The 21,794-nt window shown below is 36.7% G+C and overlaps 1 protein-coding gene and 1 long non-coding RNA gene across 2 annotated transcripts; both read left to right on the forward strand.

The window, feature by feature from the left end:
• The first annotated feature begins 1,107 nt into the window (after nt 1–1,107).
• LOC129434199 (BOLA class I histocompatibility antigen, alpha chain BL3-7-like) lies at nt 1,108–13,298 on the forward strand. The gene is made up of 8 exons (XM_073868554.1): nt 1,108–1,287; nt 2,002–2,067; nt 6,534–6,728; nt 6,934–7,206; nt 11,878–12,162; nt 12,239–12,349; nt 12,493–12,525; nt 12,714–13,298. Exons 1-8 carry the CDS (start codon nt 1,227–1,229, stop codon nt 12,743–12,745), a joined length of 1,056 nt encoding a protein of 351 aa, XP_073724655.1. The 5' UTR covers nt 1,108–1,226; the 3' UTR covers nt 12,746–13,298.
• LOC129415768 (uncharacterized) lies at nt 2,075–6,308 on the forward strand. The gene is made up of 5 exons (XR_012370022.1): nt 2,075–2,364; nt 2,622–2,703; nt 3,483–3,548; nt 4,530–4,706; nt 5,675–6,308. It is a non-coding gene; the product is annotated as an uncharacterized lncRNA (long non-coding RNA).
• Nucleotides 13,299–21,794: the final 8,496 nt, after the last annotated feature.

Consider the following 21,794-nt stretch of genomic DNA (forward strand, 5'->3'; position numbering starts at 1 on the left):
TCATTCTAAAGGATTTTGATAGTGTGCACATAAACATTAACCACTGCATAATGTAGATGCACAGACATCAAGAATCAGAGTATGAATCTCAAAAATGGTGACAAAGAAAATGGTAAAAAAGGTCATTATTTATTCATGCTGCAGTGCATTCTGGGAGTCCTGGATGAGATTTGTAATTTGTTGATAACCAGCATGCATTGCAGCATGAAGCTTTTCATTTTATTGTCACCATCATTGTGATTCATACTCTGATTCTTGATATTTGTGTGTCTACATTATACAGCAGTTAATTTTAAGTGTCAGTGTTTCAAAATTCTCCAGAAAGACAAACTGCTAAGAGAGAGCTGGATCTCATACTATAGTATCACATTGTCAGAGAAAGATCCTTCTCATAAGTGTGCATACAATGAATGAATACACAAGTTTTTATATGTTGATGTTTAGACTTTATTTACTGAACTGACCACCACCAAAGGATCACACTCTGCCATAACAAACATGTCTTAAACACACAAAGTTATAACAAGACTGAACAAGGCAAGAGTCAAGTGTCAAGTTTAACTAAATCAAACACTGATCACAATAATTGTGACTTTAAATGAAACAAAATCTAAACCTAAAGTAAGAAAATGACTCTACAAGGAAGATGTAAAATGCAATTTCAGATTTCAGACAGAGATGGTGAGAGAGAGGATAACAGCGCTTTTAATTCTGCTTCATTGTTACTTTTTAACACTCTGTAAGATTGGGACAATATATACATCCAGCAGTGTTCATTTAACTCTGGGGATTTCTCTATGTGAGGGCTTTCTGGGGCTAAGTGAGGGCTGCCCATGCAGGGCCAGCGCTAAGAGGCCAACGTTTCGCCAGTGAGCAAACCTGTGCGGTGCCCTTAGGCTATGCCCATACAGGCCCATCGTAAGCTTACTTGCAGGGTAAGGAGAAAGATTTTAATAAGAAATGCCCACTCCGAAATCCAGTCTGCATTATTGTAAAAAAAACACAAGAGCTAAACCGACTGAGAACTACTTCTAAGTGGGAGTGGAAATGTACTGTAATTTGTGGAAACTCCCTGTTGTGCTACAGGACACAGACACACACTTTTCATTTTTCTCACCACCGGTGTAAAAATTTCAGGCGAAATTAATCAAAACTACCCACAAAGAGTGAACAGAGATGACCTGTCAATTTTTTGATTGTTTACGTGAGGTTTTAATATCAGCAATATGTACACAAATCTTCTGTTGTATTTATTTTCACTTTTACTTTCAACAGCTACTCCAAAAGGTAAGATTTCAAAAGAAATCTTTAAGACAAACTTTATCAAATGGAATATTTTGATTAATTTTAATAACATTTATATCTCTGAAGAGTCTTATTTAAAAAAAAACATCTTTGATTGCTTCTTGGCCAAATGTAGTAATACTGCAATAGCCTACAGTAGATTAAATGAATGTTGCAATAAATAAACAAATCAAATATATAAGATGTATGATCACAGTTACAAAGTAATCACAATTTTAAAAATGTGACTTCTATAAAGAGATTAAATGAATCCCTGTATTTAACCTCTGGATTTTCTACTGACATAGCAACTGCTGATTCTAAATTTTTGAGAGGAAACAAAAAAGTGGAAAACATGAATATGAAACCAGAAGCTGTTTTAGATAAGACCTCTTTATAATGATGTTTTTGACATAAAACTTACCACAGAGGAGAAATATGACACATACATGAAACATATCATTGCAAAATAAATACTCTTGTTAGAATTTATTTCAAAGTTATATTTAAAGCTCTTTAAATAGAATAATTTGTTTTATTTGAGACTTTAAACTTTGTAACTTTGCAGATCGTATACATGCACAAACATATAGCTACATAACATAGCATGCTATAAAGAAGGAGACATGAAATCGCAACATGACTCTTTTAAATGTTTTTATGTTTCTTCATTTTAGTTTGGGGTAAATGTTAATGTTGTTTACAATGTTTTTACAGGCTCCCATTCTTTGTGGTTTCTTTCGACTTACATTAAAGGACAAACACCTTTTCCTAAATTGAGTGGTGCACTGTAACAAATTGCTGTAGTTTCTACAGCAAAATTTTACAGGAAATTCCTGTTTTAACATTTTACAAGATTTTAGTGTTGTTCACAATGCATTATGGGTAAAAGAAGGTATTACAGCTGTTAACAGTATATTTTCATTTAAACTGTAATTGAATTTACAGGCAGAAGGTGTTGCCACTGTATATCATATGTTTTTACAAAAATTAATTGTGAAATGGCATCATGGGATTGCGTGGGTGTATTTACATTTGAAATGGACATGAACACTGAAGAGTCATCATTCAAAATTGTTGGTAAGTTCACGTAAATCATTCAAATATAGTACAGTATTAAACTAAGTACTATTATGGTCATTTAAATAGTGATATTTGGTATGCGACCGCTATACCAGATATTATTAACATAACAGATGTTAATAATTTGTATTTCACAAAAGCGTGTCATTAAGACATGTAGCAAAATATAAAATTAAATTCTTTACATTATTTTAAATGTTACATTTGGTAGTTATGTGTCATTAACTTTATAACGTTTCAGATGTTTGTTTCAGGCATGAGCGAGGCAGCAAAAAGCGCGAGGGGTCTCGTAACGGCTGGACTGCAAGGTGGAGAGACGAATCTTCAAACTTAAAGGTAAAAAACATTGTACATGCTGTGCATTTTATCATGGATGCGTGCTAAAGTGTTTTTAGACCATTGCTGTTAATTAAACGCGACACTGAATTGCTTGTTAAAGAAAACTACGTTATAAACGCGTACGTTATTTGCTGCCAGTTTAAAAATTAGATATGGTTGGATATCGTGCAAATTTCTAGTTTATTTCGCCAGCTTATACTCCTTACTAAGGGCACGTCAACATGTTTAACATAATACCCGCGTTATATCTAAGTTGAATGTGCAGTAGTTTTGAATTCAGGCGCAAGGCAGCAAAGATGTCACGTCATACGGGTCAACTTCAGGGTGGTGACACTAAGAAGCACCAAAAACATCATACAGGACGTTTTATTTTTGCATACGGCTGTAGTTTGTTGCCATTTTGTTAAAGTATTTTGGATTGCTGTTAAATGAACGTGACATTTAAAGGTTACACGATAAATGCGTATTTGCTCTTATCTTAGAAAATATGGTTGGATGCTGCGATTTTCTATTCTAGTTTATTTCGTCAGTTTATTTTCCTTACTTAAGGTAGTGTTTAACATATTAATTGTGTCATACTTAAGTTAATGTGAAGCAATTTGATGCCTGTTATTTCGACCAGAAATATTTTATAACATTAGCCAACATAGTCAGATGTAATTAATTTTCCAGTTTGTTGTTCACTTTTTACATGTTAGTATAGGTGCTTGCAGTGTTGTTTTAAACGTGAAATTTGGTTAGGTTGGAGTGTAATTAAGTTTAACATTGTTTTTCAGGCACGAGACAGCAGAGATTGCAACTCTAACCTGATAGGACTGGTGGTGTGAGACAAATGAGAAAAGGTGAAAAACCCACTGTGTACACTGCCCTTTTTCATGGATGGATGCTATACTTCACTGTTGACTTTGCTATTTTATAAAGTATTTTTAGACATGTATCACTGCAAGTTGTGTCAGCATGAGAGCAATGCTATTATAGGCTTTACTCAGCATATGAAAGTACACAGTAATGTTCGTAACTTGTTCCTTTACATGTGGAGTACTTGAATGCTCCCGTGCATTCAAAACATTTCAGCATTCAAGTCTCATTTAAACAGAGACCTAAGAGGGTATCGTAGAAGTGTCAGATTTGACCAAACAGGCACCACAATGACTTGACAAATTTAAGTTTGTAATTTCACATGTACAAGCCTAAAGGACTTTATTGGACATTTAAAGGAACACGCCCAGATTTTGGGAATTTAGTTTATTCACCGTATCCCCCAGAGTTAGATAAGTCCATACATACCTTTCTCATCTCTGTGCGTGCTGTAACTCTGTCTGACGAGTATATTGTATACTGTTAAAAGATAGTTGTGTCTCATATCACCTTGTTATTTGTACACGGTGTGACTATACAAATCACAACACATAAATAGGAAAATGTTTGTGTTATTTTGTCACTTATTAGGAGCAGTATACTAGCTGGAGCCATTCACTTCCAGTCTTTGTGCTAAGCTTAGCTAACGGGGGCTGCGTCAAACAGAGTTACAGCACGCATGAAGATGAGAAAGGTATGTATGGACTTATCTAACTCTGGGGGATACGGTGAATAAGCTTAATTCCCAAAATCTGGGCGTGTTCCTTTAAAAGACCATATAGAAGAAGGCAGGAAGATAAAATGCCCTTTTAAGAGCTGTGAGAGGACATTTAGTGTTAACTTCACATTTGCTTCTCATGTCTCAAGAATACATAAAAACAGCAATGTTTTGAAATCTGTTGTATTTGTTCAATAAATGTTGACTGTTATATTTTCTCTTACATTTTATATTTCTTGTTTTTAAGATTATCTTTAGGTGAAATCCTCAATGCAACTCAGTGGATGCTGAGTATGGACGGTCAGGTGGTTGTGAATCCACACCCCAACCTTGTGGCTGGATTTGCAGCTTTGTTCGCATCATACTACAACTTCAACCTGGTTTACCAGAGGGAGGCATCCTCCACACTTGAATTTGTTCAAAGGTAATTATATTCACATAGGGAGCTATTTGTTTTATAGCAGTGTTTCTCAACCAGGGGGATGGGACCCCCCAAGTAGGCCTTAAGACTTTTAAATGACAGTTATTCAAAATACAACAAAACAAGCATGATAAGCTAAAACAATCTAAAATCAAGATTTCTTATTGTTTGGATGTTTTTTTAACAAATTTACATTGTGTAGACATGCCAAGCTCTAGTACAGGGGTGCCCAACCCTGCTCCTGGAGGGCTACCATCCTGCAGACTTCAGTTCCAACCCAGCTCCAACACCAATACCTGTCTGTAATTATTAAGCAACCCTGAACACCTTGATTAGCTGCTTCAGCTGTGTTTGATTGGGGTTGGAGCTAAAATCTGCAGAGTGGTAGCCCTCCAGGAACAGGGTTGGGCACCCCTGCTCTAGTATATTTTATTTGGTAGAAATAAGGCTTTTGACATTGTTTTGGACAATAGGTTGAAAAGAAAAAAGGTTGACAACCACTTTTTTAAAATGTGTACTTTCCTGGTGTATATGTTGTATTTATAGATAAATATGGTAACATAAGGTTCTTACTTTAGAGTATGGACAGGTTAATTAAAAGAGACCATTCTTGTCCTCAGATAATCAAAACAGTGCTGTGGCTGCGTTTGTAATTATTTTTGTTGGTGAAAAAACAGGAATTATGCTGTCTAAAATGTAAGCCTTTTAATACTAACTTCTTCACAATTTTTGTTTAATTTTTTCTTACTGGATTTCATCACGTAACGTAAGGTTATGTGGGCACTCTGTAGATGTGTTTTTTTTCCTGCATTATACTATTTTCATTTGAAAAATAAAATTATATATACACACACACCAGGAAAGTACCCATGCTACCATATGATATTTAAGTGTTTATATGTACATTTGTATGTAAATGTACATATATACATGTATATTCTAAAATTTATTTTTGTTTGTTCTTTGTGCAGATGTTTTGTTGGAATCACAGCTACCACTGGCATCAAGACAGCATCAAGAGGCAAAAAAGTGGAAACGCCTCTGAGAAGAGAAACAACACCATCAACCCTCATGTGTGTACTCTTTTCAGAAAATTATTGGACTTTGAATGGTTACGCATGTAAGTTCTTGTTCATGTATAAAGACCAAAACATGTTGTAAATAGGCCAGTTCTGTGATTGAACACTTGTGTTTCTAGACATACAAGTTATGTCATGTTCTAACACAGATTCAACAAGATCTTAAATGTAACACAAACCGTGTTTAGATGTTTTATAGATGCCATTGTTTTAGAATATTCAGGATTGAGTGGAATAGTTGCTGAAACAACATCTTTTTTTTGAAAGTACTTTGCTGTCAGTTTTAATAAATGTTGTTCTTGAAGCACCTCTGACTTTGGTTGCATTATTCTGTAAATTACATTTAATTCAGTTTTCATTCTCCTGTATTTACAGGAATAGATTTGGTAAATATATTAGTGTAATGATGTAGTAAAAATTCTTTACAGCATTTGAATGTAAACCTATTACAATATCATCTTGGGTTTTGGGGAATTTACAGGATTTTATTGGCAACTCTAGTTGCCAACTATATACTGTAATTTATTGGAATTACAAAAAAATACTGTAACTCATAATACAAGTGTAATTCATTATAACTGTAAATTAAACAACAAAGTACTGTATTTTACAAACAACAATTAGCTGTAAATTGCTTTACAGTATAATGCTGCAGTCCATTTTACAGCAATTAATAATTTTTTTACAGAACTTTATTGGCAACTTTTTTGCCAGCTAAATCCTGTAAATTCTACAGTCAATTTTTTACAGTGTGTGTTGATGCTGGATGATCTGAGAGTTCTGTATTTTAATGGCGACACAAGGACCTTCATTCGAAGAGGAAACACAACAAATGAAGATGATGTGCTAGATCCAAATAATGTCCGCATCATAATTGACAATATGCTATCAGGTTTTAGGAGACAAGAATCCTGGCTGACATCAGAAAACTTAAATACAACTGATAGTAGGATCTATCTATCTATCTGTCTATCTATCTATCTATCTATCTATCTATCTATCTATCTATCTATCTATCTATCTATCTATCTATCTATCTATCTATCTATCTATCTATCTATCTATCTATCTATCTATCTATCTATCTATCTATCTAATAATTGTGTGTTTTTATTTAGTACTTTTATTTATTTTTCCACTCTCAATTAAAGGTGCTGTTGTCTTTCAAAGACTTTTTCTGTGTGAGCTGAAGGATGGTGAACCAATACAAACGATTGCACGAAATGCTCTCGGAGGCATTACTATAGATGAGCTGAGATATATTGACAAGCAGTTGACCTATGAGAGTACCTTTAATGTCACAGCTGAGATGAAATTTTATTTGGACATACATATGTTGCGCTATGAACATTTTTATCACCCAAGCTGCATAACATTTCTGAAGGGTTACCTTAAAAAAAGAGGAAACCAAGTAAACAGAAAAGGTAAGATGACCTCAAACGAGTAAGAAATTTTAATGTTAAAATTTTTTCTCAGTCATTTTGGTACAGTTCTCAAATCATCCTCAACATTATGAATTAGACAGTTTTATGAATTACATGCATTTTGATTTTGGTCAAGATGTATACTAAAGCAATAAGCCCCAAGAAGCAGTGGGTTACTCCGCTTCGCGTCGTGCCTAACAACGCCCCTTAACTGTTATAAAATGCACTGCAACCCCACTGCTTTGCGGGGCTTATTACTTTTATAAAATGGTTACTTCATATGCATAGCAGGGTTTCATAAAATAAAATACAAATAAGTTGTAATTATATTAGTACAAATATTACTCTTTCGCCAAACAAAGTAGTTCCTCAGAATCAAGTGTGGCTGCAACAGAGCGCAGTTCCCAACCAACACAGACCCAGCAAAGACACAATGAAAGTATGATTAAGGTGTTTATTTTCTTAAATCAACATTTATCTGATTTATACATTAACATTTATACTGTGCAACTGTAAAAGTGATGATCAAATATGGTTGGAAGCATGCTTAACTCTTTCCCCGTCAGCGTTTTTTTAAGCGGAAATATGAACGTGAGTTAGAAACTCCTCAGGGAACGTTTTCTCTTTATACATTTATCTGGATATCGCCATTAATTGCGCAATTGTAGACAAATTAAAAATATGATAAAAGACGGTATAGATATAGATTAATTGTTGGTCAAAATTATTGCTAGGGACAATTCTGTGTTCCCTGGATATTGGTAGGGACATGTCCCTAGCGTACCCAAATCAATGCCTTTGCATCCAGTTATCAAACGCTGAGTGCTGCTCCATTTTGCATCTTGTCTTACGTAAGCGGTAGGTAAGTTTATTATGAAAAATGTAAAAAAAGATGTTTACAAAATTGTGAACATCATACTGTCATAGTGTGAATAATATGTTATCATGTAATGCATAAAAAAAGTAACAGTAGTCTGATTACGAGTATTTTAAAATGTAGTTTAATCTAATTACAAGTACTTTATTTTTGGAATCTGATTACGTTATCTAGATTACATGTAATCCGTTACTACCCAGCTCTGTGTATATCACTATATGGTTTTGTACTGTTTACTGTGAGGTACAGTTGCTGCATGCTCATACATGTTTTACCTGTACATACTGGTAGCGCAGCTCTTTCACCATTTCTTTCTAATGGAGTGTGTACAGTGTACAGCTGCTTCATATTCATTTTGTGTCTTTTTAGCACCCTATCAGTGGTTGAAATGCTGACTGTTTGGATGTTTTCAAAGATGTTGTTGCCCTCTATGCACTTTTTATCACCTTTAGTCTTATGCCATTGTTTTCTACAACCATTGTGCAAATAGCCTCTTCCTGTTCAGTTGTGGAAAGGGGCCCTCTGCCACCCCTGTGAAGTTGCCTTGCAGTCCTATGTGGGAAAAAAATGAGTAATGAAAGTACAGTGTAAAGTGCCTATTGTTTGATTACATACCACACAACGTCTTCAAAGGAATGAGAAAGTGTTTTTTTGATATGCACAAGTGACACAATGATGTGAAGATTGAACAGGTTGTTTTGAGAATTTCAATTCTGATCTGAGAAATGTACTAAAGCGACCGAGAAAAACTGTAATATGAACAAGCTACAAGGTGAATTAATTTTTTAGATTCTGTATTCTTTTGTGAAAAACCCTTATGTTTTCCAGATATGATATTTATTTTGTGTAACACAAGAAGTGAATTCTTGCTTAAAGCTTAAAGCCAAAAAGCATTTAAACAAGTTCATGTTCAAACAAAACAAACATTGCATTTGGTTTAATTCAAGGCTTTGAACCGGTTCACGGAATGAAAACAAAAAACAGAAACTTTTTATGTTTTGCAAGGAACAAAAACGAAACCAGAAACTTTCAAAAAATATATAATCTGGAACAGAATAGTTTATTTAAAATAATGGTAATCGGTTAATACCGTTATAATTTGTTCTTTGACAAGATTTCTGTGCAATACTTGGTGAGTCAACTCGTCGCCGTTGACTCATGGGAGAAATTAGAAGCTTGCCTCCAGCAAGTAGCCAAGCCAAAGTCTTTAATGCTTAATCATAAAAGGTAAATATCTACCAAGTATCTCAAGATGTTTGTATTTTTAATACTAATTAGTGGTGTACGATTCGCAGTTGATCCGTGATCCGTACAGATCACGACTCACAGTTCGGCTCGCATGCGATCCGTTGAATAATATGCAAATTTGAATAGGGTGAAATGGATCATTTGCATGTGTTTCAAAGGCTTGCAAATGTTAACACTTAAGTGACTTTAAACAATTTAACTGCAAAATCGGGCTAATGTGAGCAGTTTTCTGTAAGCACAGGCGCACATGTGGTTAAATGTGTCCGGTCCAACTCCAATCAAAATTGATTATCCCTATGCCTTTCAAAGATCAGAACTCTTGATGTATAAACTTGAGAGAGGAGTTGCGCTACTGTGTCTCATACTGTAGTCCAATAAAATAAATTTGGCAAATAAAGCACTGAAAACAACGTAATCTTCACTTTATGTGGAGCGACTGTTTATGCTGAATCTTATTCCTGAAGTGCCGTTTGGAATTCGTCCTCCGTCTGTGTGTGTGCGCGTGTTTAAGTGCACTCAAAAGTGCATACACAGAGAGACGCGTTTCAAAAAGCAAGTGAACAACCTTTCTGTTCCTAACAGGACACATACAAACAAAATGATCTTGAAATACCACAGTATTCTTTTTTCTAATAAAAACATTTGTTTATGTCTTAAGTGTATGCATAGATTAGTGGCAAAAACCAGGTCCTTATCTTAAAGAGAAAGTAACCTCAATTAACATACAGTATGTAGACTAATAATTTAAGTTTAATTTCCTAATGATCAGGATACTTATTTGTATATTCCACAGCTGACTAAGGAACATTATTAAACGGTTCCAGAACTTAATTATTTTATACTAACCGCTTCAGGAACGTCAATTTTACGGTTGAACTGAAAACCGGAAACGTAAAAATACTGTTTCTGTTCGTAACAAACCAATTGGGAAAAAAAACCCGGTTTAATTATTACTAAATAAATTCTCATATACATATTTTACATTGAAAGTAATAAATTACACCTGTAAAGATGACTCGTAGTATCAGTATGAGGCTGTTTAAGTAGTTTCATCTGGGAATAACAAACTTCGGAATGTTGCCACTGGCACTGACAAATCAGAATCAAGCATTCAAGAGAGCTGTTCAATATTAGCTCATTTGTAAGAAATGCAAGCCTTCTGCAGGGACCATGTAAATTAATTAGTATATACATGCATGGCCGTAGCCAGCTATGAGGTCACAGAGGTCCGGACCTCGGTAATTTTTCATATAAAAAAAATTTAAGTTCTTTGAATGACTAATTAGTTTTTCAAAACGAATCCGCATATATAATTAAGTTTGTATAGTTTATTGTAAAATGACGAAGATTGGCTTAAGCTGCGACAGCGCGGGTACAGAATTTGCAGTGTTGCCAGATCCCATTGTTACGTCTTTAGACGTAGTGTTTTAGCAATTAATGTGACACTTTGACATTATCTATAAAGTGATTGTTAGGTGTAGGTTATTATTAGTGATTTCTCTGATTTATTTCTGAAATACAAGGCTTGGACGAACTTTGTTTTTAAAGCCAATTATTTTTTCTTGTTTTTCGTACTAATATCTGGCAACATAGAAACTAAAAGTTATCAAATAAGACGCATCATTCAGCGCGAGCAGGTTATTGCTGATGCTACATTCAGTAAGATAAAAGCAGTAATCATCATAATTGTGTCTGTAAGGGTATCAACAGTATCAACAACACTATCGAAAAACATAAAATAACTCTGGTACAAGATGTAGAAGAATTGGGTTTAAATTAAATATGCCAAATATTTTAAAACACGTAGCGTAAAACTGTAAAGCTAATCTCAACAACACATAAGCATTAAGAATTCTTTAACAAACTCATGCTGAAAACAATAAGAGCACTAAACAAGTTCTTGTTTAAAATCTTGTAACGTTTTTGTTATATAATATTGCTTATTAAAATTACAAAGATAAACATTGCTGCATGAAAAAGTAATAAATAATCCAGCAGTTCAAAGTCCATCCCCGAAAACAGAGTTTGTACCTCAAGTGTAAAAAGGTTAAGACAGATTATTTTAGATCCCAGGTAAAAATAAAGTATGCTTCAATGTACTTAAACCCCTTAAATACTAGCAAGTACATTTGTAAGTTATGTAAAGTTATGCCACAAATATACTTATTAAAAGTAAAGTTCTACTTGAGCAGTACTTCAGTTTACCTGAAAAAGTAAGAATATCAGTACAAACTAGATTTTTATTGAAATAAATGATCTCTCAAAATAACACTTAGATGTTCTTAACTTAATTTTAAGAAGTACCAAAAACAAATGTGATATATAGCTAAGCCACAAAATGAGTGCACGAAAATAGTACATTTACTAAGTGTACTTAAAAAGTGTATTTTATTTAAGTGCACTTTTTTCACCTGGGATAGCATTTGTTAACTCTTAACACCCCACCCTAGACCTCAGTAATTTTCAAACCCTGGCTACGGCCATGTATACATGTATATAAATATTTACTAAATGCAGTGCATCTTTCTGCTACCTCTCCTGAACAGTGAAACCTAAAGTCAGGCTCTTCCAGACAGATCTTTCTCCTGGGTCTTGGGTGTGTTGTCTGGCAACAGGGTTTTACCCTCGATACATTAACCTGACCATGTATAGAGATGGACAGCCTGTATCTGATAATGAGATTACTGGAGGAGATCTGCTGCCCAATGATGATGGGACATACCAGATGAGGAAAAACCTAAAGATCAGTGAAGAAGAACAGAGAGAGAAACACAAATACACCTGCACCGCCACACATCTCAGTTTGGACAACAAACTGGACATGACTTTGGGTAGTTCGTACAGAAAAACAAACAAAAATACTCTCAGTCTAAATGTGAACTTTGCTGCTGGGTTGTTTTGTTTCAGAGTTTGATCATGGGACACCACTAAAGCCAGTACTCTCCTCAGTGCTATCAGTTTTGGCATTGGTTATTGTGACTGTAGCTGCAGTAATTATATGGAGAAAGATACATTCAGGTAAGAGAGGAGTTGAAAGGAATAAAAAAGCCATAGCTTAGTAGAGCTTGTTGTGACAAATCAAGACGTTATCATTATTTATGATGTAGAACTTGGCTGTCATTATTAACAGCTATGCTTTTTTATTTCCCTTGATGCTGTAGCTTCTTCAAAAAGGGAATATTCTTCTGCATCTAGTGAGTAAGATCCTATAACCTTTTAAAAAATATGTTTCAGTCTTTATTTTTGACTTAAGGTAACTTGCACATAATAAGGATTTTTATTCATTACTGGATAATGATTATGATCTACAGATTCTAAGTTTTCTGGCATATTTATATATTTTAAATGATTAACCATTTATTTTATTTTATTTTATTTTCAGCTTCTGAAGAACTTGTGTACACAGCATCATAAACAGGGCGGATCTAGAAAATTATTTATGGGGTGGCATGAGAACTACGAGGGGTGGCAATGAAGTAAGCATCCTTGCATGGTTGTCGTGGAATCAAGAAGTTATATACTGTATATACTATATTCGGTGTATACACAAGACCTCAAATATTTAAAACATAAAAAAAAATGTAACAACAAACGTTCCTATAAGTACCCAAGCAGCTACCTTTAGCATCTTTACTGTAGCAACCTTTGTCTTAAAACTAAGTTAATACATACATCTTACCAATATCTAATAACACTGGCTGTAACAATGATGAGCAAGGTTGAACATAATGTAATAAAGACTTTTATATAAATAAAATAGGTTTGTCTGTAAAATATGACCGTATTCAGTACTCTGATTTGCTGATGTGATGCTCAACTTAATCACTTAAAGACACTAAAAAGAAACCACTAATGTTTTACCAGCATGTGATGATGTGAGGTGCTTTATTAGATCAAAATTACTTGCTACAGACGTGAAGAGACTCTTTCTTCATGTGCATAAATTACACATACATAAACCTTCTTGCCTTTCACCTCAACGATGGAAATGTAACGTTAGTGCTTTTTATACTTTGTGTTTGCGTCCGCTACCTTTGTTTTGAGCTTGTTGTACAGTAATTGCCATCGCTCTGTTGTTGCGGGTTTGTGCGACTTGGATCAGGGATGGACTGCAACGGGAGATCGGGCTGTATGTGAGTGCCTTGGATGGGGCGATGCATGCTTTCACGTCAGTTTCCAAAAGTCTCCAACCACGCCAGAAAAGATCCCTAGATTTGTCCTATAGTCGCTTTTTAATAAAGTCGCTAAAGGGGGCTAAACAGTTGCCTAATCTAGCGAAAAAGTCATCAAGTTGGCAAGACTGCGCATACTTTTTTTTACACTGTTAAGACTTTATGCTCGGACTGACTGTGTGTGCGTGCTTGTGTATGAACTCTGCTGCCTCTGGTTGGCTAACGATAGAAATTAAGCCAATCATCATCAGCTATGTGGTTGTCCCACCCTCTCTAAAGTACTATTCGGACGGGATTAGTTTTACATAGGAAGGTGGGGTAAAGCAATTTTTTCAGAGCTTCTCAGTGATTTTAGTCCTGTCCGAATGCTTCATGTCAGTAATCATTACGGACAATGTCAGTAAAGATTACGGCGACTTTTACCTTCTGTAAAAAGGTCCGGAGAAATTACCTCAGGTAATACTAATCCAGTGCGAAAAGACCAGCTGTAAATATACACGTAAATTGCATAATTTCCTTTTAATTTGCGGGTTTCTTTAAATATAAAAGCGCTTAAAGAAGCATTTACTTGCGTTCTACGCGGAAAAACAAGTCAGGGGCAAGTCAGTTTCTGAATAACACAAACTTTAAAAAAAAGTCAAATTTACTTCTCAGAGGCACTTAACTGTTTCTGAAACTGATGTTCTGCCCAAACTGAAATTAATCACAGTGTTTCGCGTTTTCCTTGTCTGTTTCATGTTGTTTGCACATCTGATATCAGGAAGCAAGGTAACGTGCAGGTGAAGATGAGAGGTGACGCGCTGCGCAAACGAGTTACCCCTCCCACTTCTGAATGTTTTACTGAGATTTCTAATCCCAAATTGACAATTAAAAATTAGTTTCTATTAGAGATAATATTTTATGCAAAAGATAGGTTCTGTGGATATAAAAGGATATAGGATATATATTATATTTAGTGAATATATTAATTATTTTTATTAGAATACAAGCAGTAAATACAGGAAATTTAAATGTAGTATTAAACAGTCTAAAAGTATAAGCTGAAGTGTCACTAGGGTAAACACTTAAGCAATAGCATTAAACTGCAGTATCTATTAAACCTAAATGAAATTTAATCCTAATTTCTCAAAAATGCTCAAGATGTGTTTAGATATATATCATACCATAAAGAATATGAGAGCCTGTGAATAAAACAAAATAATAAAATCACAATATTTTTGAAAAACCAAAGTAAATGACAGGTTGTATAGATTCAAAGTGATAAGCAAGTATATCCTTTTAAGGATTATACTTTTAAATGATTAAGTTTTAAAACCGCCCCATTTGGGTCAAAATATAATCACTTCCTGATATTACAAAACTTTCAAAACTTTAACTACACGAATGAGAATATTTCAATATTGCCAAAATGATTCAATGTCCCTATGTTTAATTATTGTGATTAAAGAAAACTGAATTAGCCTATAATTAATAGAAAATCTGAAGGTTATAAAGAGAGATCAATAAACAAAAACATGTGAATACAGTAAGCATTTTACATAATGTAATTCTTTTTAGTTAAAGTCTAATGCTGCATTTACACCAACCGCGGTAGGCGTGAAGCGCGAGTGATTTCAATGTTAAGTCAATGTGAAGACGCGTTGACGCGCGTCAGGAGGTCCCGCGGCGCGGAAGAGGCGTTCGGCGCAGTGCGGAAGATGCGTTTCCGCCTCCCGCCCGGAGTCACTCACTCAACCAACGCTTGATATTGTCCGTAAGCAGTCACCCGGAGCTATACGACATAAGTTCTTATTTCTATAGAGGAGACAGGAATAAAAAGGACCTCGCTTGGAAGAGTGTCAGTGAGGACTTTAGTAAGTTGTACACATTTCACTTTTGAGTCACGTGACCTTTATCGACCCACGCAGTTTATTTTCCCCCTGTAGTAAGGTTACCAAATACAAACTGGTAACATTCAAAGTGTTCAAGCGCCAAACTAGGTGCGGTAGACGCGATTTTGACGCCTGAAATGTGCATAATGTTGCGTTTACACCAACCGCGGTAGAGCCGTGAAGTGCGAGTGATTTCAATGTTAAGTCAATGTGAAGACGCTTTGACGCCGCGTCAGGAGGTCCCGCGGCGAGGAAGAAGCGACGCCGCAGCAAACTCGTTTCCGCCTCTTTCGCGCAAGCTTGCGCGAATTGATCGTTGTGCGCGGTACGCGCGAATAGTGCTTTTTTGTGCATTTTGCGCTTCACGCGAATTTGCGGCTGGCGCCCGAGTTGAAATTTTTTTACTTTGGCGGAATTTCGTGCCGCGTTAACCAATCAGGAGCCTGCTTGCTACTGTGGTGGCAGCCCCGCCCGGAGTCACTCAACCAACGCTTGATATTGTCTGTAAGCAGTCACCCGGAGCTGTATGACACAAGTTCTTATTTCTATAGAGGAGACAGGAATAAAAAGGACCTCGCCTGGAAGAGTGTCAGTGAGGACATTGGGCAACCTGGTACCTTGTAATACACACTTCACTTTTGAATCACGTGACGTTTATCGACCCGCGCCGTTTATTTTCCCCCTATAGTAAGGTTCCCAAATACAAACTGGTAGCTCTCTTGATAAATGCACAATCAACATAAGTCATCTTGCAAACAGACAACGTGTCACGGAGTGACTTTGGGCGGAACCAAAAGCAAGAGAAGAGGTTCCGCCCGGACCGAATTCGGCAAACACCGGCACTTCCGGTATCCCTGGGGAAGCCCAAAATCACCGAAATCCGTGACAGGTGTGGGAAACGATGCAGCGAGTGCTGATTGGATGGATCGGAAGGTGAAGAGGAGTATAAAAAGGGTGTGGAAATGCAGGAAGAGAGCGCGTTTTTGGGGGAGAAATTGCTAAGAGTGAGTAGTGAGTCGGAACGCGGAAGTGGAGTAAAAGCAGGCCGAAGCTATTGTGGATACGAGTACTAGCCGAAGGAAGAGGACGACAACGAACGTCACAGGGGTGAGAGAAATCCTATGTGGAAGAACTAATACTTACCGGTTGTGTGTGTGTTGCACCGAAGGATTGGCTGAAGTACACGGTTAGGCGAAACCCTGGCTGTCTCTCCGCATGCGGTGAAGACCTGCGGTAGAAGGAAAGACAAAGGGAGAGAGCATTAACACGGACACAGTGAGTACCAAGGCTTTCACATCATTGATGTTGGATGCCAATGCGATTGTGGACTAACCAGCTGTTGTTTACGTGGCCCCGCCGTTCATGCTCAAGTGGGCGGGCGAGCCGAAGTCAAGGTAGCCGGCGTTATCTGCAGGATTAATACGACCTAGGTGGGACATCGTTGGGGCAACGTATCCAAGTCTCCCGCTGGGGTGAATCTCGTCCGGGTGCAAAGTGTGGACCTTATTCAATTCACCAAAGTGTGTGTCGTGCTGTGAGAAGTTGTTTGTGACATGTGTGCACCTGAGGCTTTGCAGTGTCGTGCCGTGTCTCTTGTTGTCTGCACTCGCCCCCAGATACAGAAGGCCCTGTGGAGACGGACGTGAGCTGTTACCACGGTGATCCTCCCCCTCAACTGCTATCACTGCCCGTTATAACCCCGGCCCGACGAATGTGGACTGTGTCGTCCAGTGAGGTATTGTGCTTAGCACTTTAATAGGCTATTTAAAAAAGTATAAGGTTTTTTGGGGTTCATTTATATTTCTTGTCACTGTGTGCAGGTTCTTTTTTTGTAGGCTTTTTACCAAAAAGGCTTAATTAATGTCACGTTGCATTACAATTTAAAATATCAATAATGTCAAAATTGTGACGTGCAGTTCGGGTCTGTGTGTATGCTGTTTAAATTAGTGTTCTGAAGTCTTGACGAATTTTATAGACTTGTTATAGTTTCTTATTCAAAAGTGACACCCATAGATTCAGGCCCACCCGGACTTAATCCATGCCCACCCATATGTCACGTTCTGCATCCGCCACTGCTGCCCACCCCTACGGTTTAGATCTTCACCAGCCTCTAGGAGGAAGGGAAGAGGACGTGTCCGCTACGAGGATGGGCCCAGGTCAGCTGCCTTTCCCCTAAGTTAACCCTCGTTGTGATGCTGGTAGCAAACTCCGCTCTTCTATCTGTCCCATGGAGGCTAGAGGTGATGTATAATTCTGAGTCTTTACCATCATCAGTGATACTTACCACACCCCTAGCCAAAGCTATACTCACCTCGAAGAACCTGTAAAGTGAAATTAAGAGCTTGTGAATGTCAGTGATATTTACCGCACCCCTAGCTAAGCTACACTCACTTCGAAGAACCTATAACTGAATTAAGAGCCTGTGAACGCCAGCGATACTTACCACACCCCCAGCTAAAGCTATACTCACCTCGAAGAACCTATAAACATAGCAAGTGGCAGCACGCTTGTTTCGTCGCTCCGAGAGATTGTTTGAATGAATGAGTGAGTTTGCGGATATTTGGCATCACTTTTACAAATTAACTCTCCTTTTTAATTCATATTGAACCCCTTTGAATGACGATTCTGGGGTTCATTGGACTGTTTAACTGGCTGTTAAACTAATTTTGTATGCTTTCCGGCGATCAGCTAACGTTGCAGGCACGTTCGGCTTAACGCAAGTGTGCAGTTAAGTCTAAACATTGTGTGGCTGTGTGCATCCCGGGAGTTATTTTCTACTCACTCAATCTGCGTTATGTGAACTTTTTTCTGGATTGACGCAGGGAGGAGCAACTTCGACATAAATTTCCATCTTTGTACTGCTGTGATAGCGGGTGGCGTCGCGGTGAAGAAGTGGTGATCTGTTCCAGTCGTGGTGGATCCATGGACAGTATTATATTGGGATAAACATTGTTGTCGCATTTTCTCTGCATTGTTTATCCGTGGAGGATATTTTGTTTGGTTTTGCTTCCTGCTTCATGGCACTGGCGCTTTGAAGGGGGCGGGGCTGTGGTGAAATCACTCTACTCGAAAAAGAGACTTGACTTGATTTTTATTTTATTTTATTTTATATACTTATTTATTTATGATATTGATTAATCTCCTTGAATCAAAAATGGATTTAAAGCAGCGGATGTTTCTTGCTGTGCTGTATTTAATAGCGATGTGTGCCTCCATTGGATTCTCCCTTCGTTGCCAAGGGGATGCGTTGCACTCATTCTCGGATTGTTTATTCGGTGGAAGGAGTGAAACAAACCATCAGTTGGCTGCGGTCATTCAACCCCAGCCTTTGCTCTTCACCTCTGACACACTAGAAGTGCAACGTTTAAGTTCTATTATGACTCTGCAAAATTATTTGGGGTGTAATGGAGCAGCTCTTTTAAACTTGGCAGTATTTCAAAACCACCATCATCGTAATCTGCCTAAACAGAGACTTTTGCTTATTTTGTTGCTATTAATGTCAGGAAATGTCCATCCAAATCCAGGCCCGGAGCAAAATATGTCATATGACACACCTGAAAGTTTTAAGGATAGAAAGGGCCTGGGTTTCTGTCATTTGAATGTTCGTAGTCTGGTTGGCAAAATAGACATGATTCGTATTTGGGCACTTTCAACCAATGTTGATGTTTTTGTTTTAAGTGAAACTTGGCTCAACAAATCTATTTCTGATAAAGATGTGACTATAGATGGGTACAATTTATTTAGAACAGACCGACCTAAAAAGGGCGGAGGTGTTGTAATATATGTGAAAAAGTCATTTGTTGTGAATGTAATTGTCTCAAAGTCAATAAGTAGACAATGTGAATTGTTGGCCCTTGACTTAGAAGTTTCCAAAAGTCTTCACATCACAGTTGTTGGTTGTTATAGACCCCCCTCAGCTGACAGTAGTACTCTTTCTTCTTTGAGAGAGTTTATAACAAGTTTAAATTATAATGAAATTGTCTTTTTAGGAGATCTTAATTGGAACTGGCTTTTGCCAGTGTCTGATCATTTTAAATCATTTTGTGATTCTGTTAATCTTTTTCAGATTGTGAATAGCCCCACCAGACCAAATATAAAACATCCAGAAAAATCATCTCTAATTGATCTAATTCTTACAAATGCCCCGCACAAATACTCCGGAGCCTCTGTTTTTGCAAATGATATAAGTGATCATTGTCTTATAGCATCTGTAAGGGACACAAAAATTCCAAAAACAAGGCCGCGCATAGTTTTTAAGAGAGCAATGAAGCATTTCTCAATGCAGGGCTTTTTACATGATTTGTATGATTTTGATTGGGAAAGAATAGGTCTTATTGATGATGTTGAAAATGCTTGGACATTTTTTTATGATGGTTTTACAAGCCTGGTAAATAAGCACGCCCCACTCAAGAGACATAGAGTGAAAGGGCGAAATAATACTTGGTTTAACAATGAACTGTCTGATCTTCTCCTACAGCGAAACCAAGCTTGGGCTCAAGCCAGAAAGTCAAAGCTTGAGTCTGATTGGATGAAATTTCGGCGTTTATGTAATTTATGTACTGTAAAAATTCGTAACGCCAAATCCACTTACTTCCTTTCTGAAACATCGAAAAACTTAAATAATCCTTTAAAGTTCTGGAAAACAATCAAATTAATGAAGGAATCAAAAACAGGTATAGAAGTACCATCTTATATTGTTGTTGAGGACAAAAAAATTATGGACAAAAATGAAATTTTAAATAGTTTTAATAATCATTTTATTGCTGCTAGCTCTCTCTATGAAACACAACATAACCCAATTTCTAGTTCTTCCACTGCATGTCCTGTTCATCAGTTACCGGTAGCTCAACAATTTTATTTTAAGGCAGTAACCGTAGCAGAAGTAAGGAAGGCCCTGAAGGATCTAGATCAAAAGAAATCATCAGGTCCAGACAAACTGGAACCATATTTTCTAAAAATAGCTGCAGACTTGATAGCAAATCCAGTTGCATATCTAATTAATCTTTCTTTAGCTACAAATCAAGTTCCAGCTATCTGGAAATCTGCCAATGTCTTCCCCCTTCATAAAGGTGGTGATCCGGCTAACATAAATAATTATAGGCCTATTTCTAAATTGTCAGTATTAGCCAAACTAATGGAATCATTTGTTAGCATGCAGTTGAAAGATTATTTAATTAATAATAATATTCTGAATGAATTTCAATCTGGTTTCAGGAAAAAACATAGTACAATAACAGCTGTCTCAAAAGTTGTTAATGACCTGGTTACGTTCTTGGACAATAAACAGTGCTGTGCAGCACTGTTTGTTGATTTGTCAAAAGCTTTTGACACAGTGGACCATAAGATACTCCTTCATAGACTCGCATCTGTTGGACTATCTGAACAAGCAGTGGGATGGTTAAACAGTTATCTATTAGGGAGAACACAATGTGTGCAAGTAGATGGCCTTACATCTGCCTCTTTAAATATTTTAAAAGGGGTGCCTCAAGGCTCAATCCTTGGGCCTCTTCTTTTTATTATTTATACAAAAAATCTCTGCTATAATATAAATAACATAAACTATCATTATTATGCTGATGACACTGTTCTCTATTGTTCTGGATCTACAGTAGTTCAAGCTATTACAAATTTACAAACTGCTTTTAACATTTTGCAACAAAATCTGGCTATTTTAAAACTGGTATTAAATGTTAAAAAAACTAAAGTTATGACTTTCACTCGTGGCCAATTAACTAAAAACAATGTTCCAGCCATTTATACATTTTCTGGAACAGAAATTGAAGAAGTGTCACATTACAGATACTTGGGTATAACTTTTGATCAATTATTGTCTTTTAAATTGCATATCCAAGATTTGGTTAAAAAACTGAGATTGAAATTAGGTTTCTTTTTTAGAATTAAGTCTTGTTTATCTTTTGATGCAAGAAAACAACTTGTAAATGCAACATTCCTATCTGTCTTGGATTATGGTGATATTTTATATATGCATTCATCCTCCCAGTGTCTGCATGCTTTGGACACGGCATTTCATGGAGCCTTAAGATTTATCACCAATCTAAAATCTCATACTCATCACTGTTTGTTATATTCTCGGGTCGAGTGGTTCTCCCTGTCCATTCGGCGTTGGATGCATTGGCATCTTTTTATTTATAAAGCAGTTTTAGGATTACTTCCTGCTTATCTGAACACTTATATTCTCCCGAGATCTGCTGGGTCATACCATCTGCGTTCACATGATCTGTTTTTATTGATAGTCCCTAAAGCCTGCACTGATTTTGGCAAAAAGGCGTTTAGTTATGCAGCTGCATCTGCTTGGAATCAGCTTCAGAATCAGTTACATTTGAAAGAGTTGGTTTCACTAAATTCTTTTAAGGGTTTTTTAAAGGATCTTGCAGAGAGGCAGTCTGTCTGTCATTGTTT

The sequence above is a fragment of the Misgurnus anguillicaudatus genome, chromosome 6 (assembly GCF_027580225.2).
Source record: "Misgurnus anguillicaudatus chromosome 6, ASM2758022v2, whole genome shotgun sequence".
NCBI classification, from domain to species: Eukaryota; Metazoa; Chordata; class Actinopteri; order Cypriniformes; family Cobitidae; genus Misgurnus; species Misgurnus anguillicaudatus.

Coding starts and splice junctions, on each gene's coding strand:
- LOC129434199 (XM_073868554.1), top strand. CDS start 1,227: ATGTACACAAATCTTCTGTTGTATTTATTTTCACTTTTACTTTCAACA. Junction 2,068..6,533: donor ACCTTTTCCTAAATTGAGTG/GTGCACTGTAAC, acceptor ATTTTTTACAGT/GTGTGTTGATGCTGGATGAT. Junction 7,207..11,877: donor AAACCAAGTAAACAGAAAAG/GTAAGATGACCT, acceptor TCTCCTGAACAG/TGAAACCTAAAGTCAGGCTC.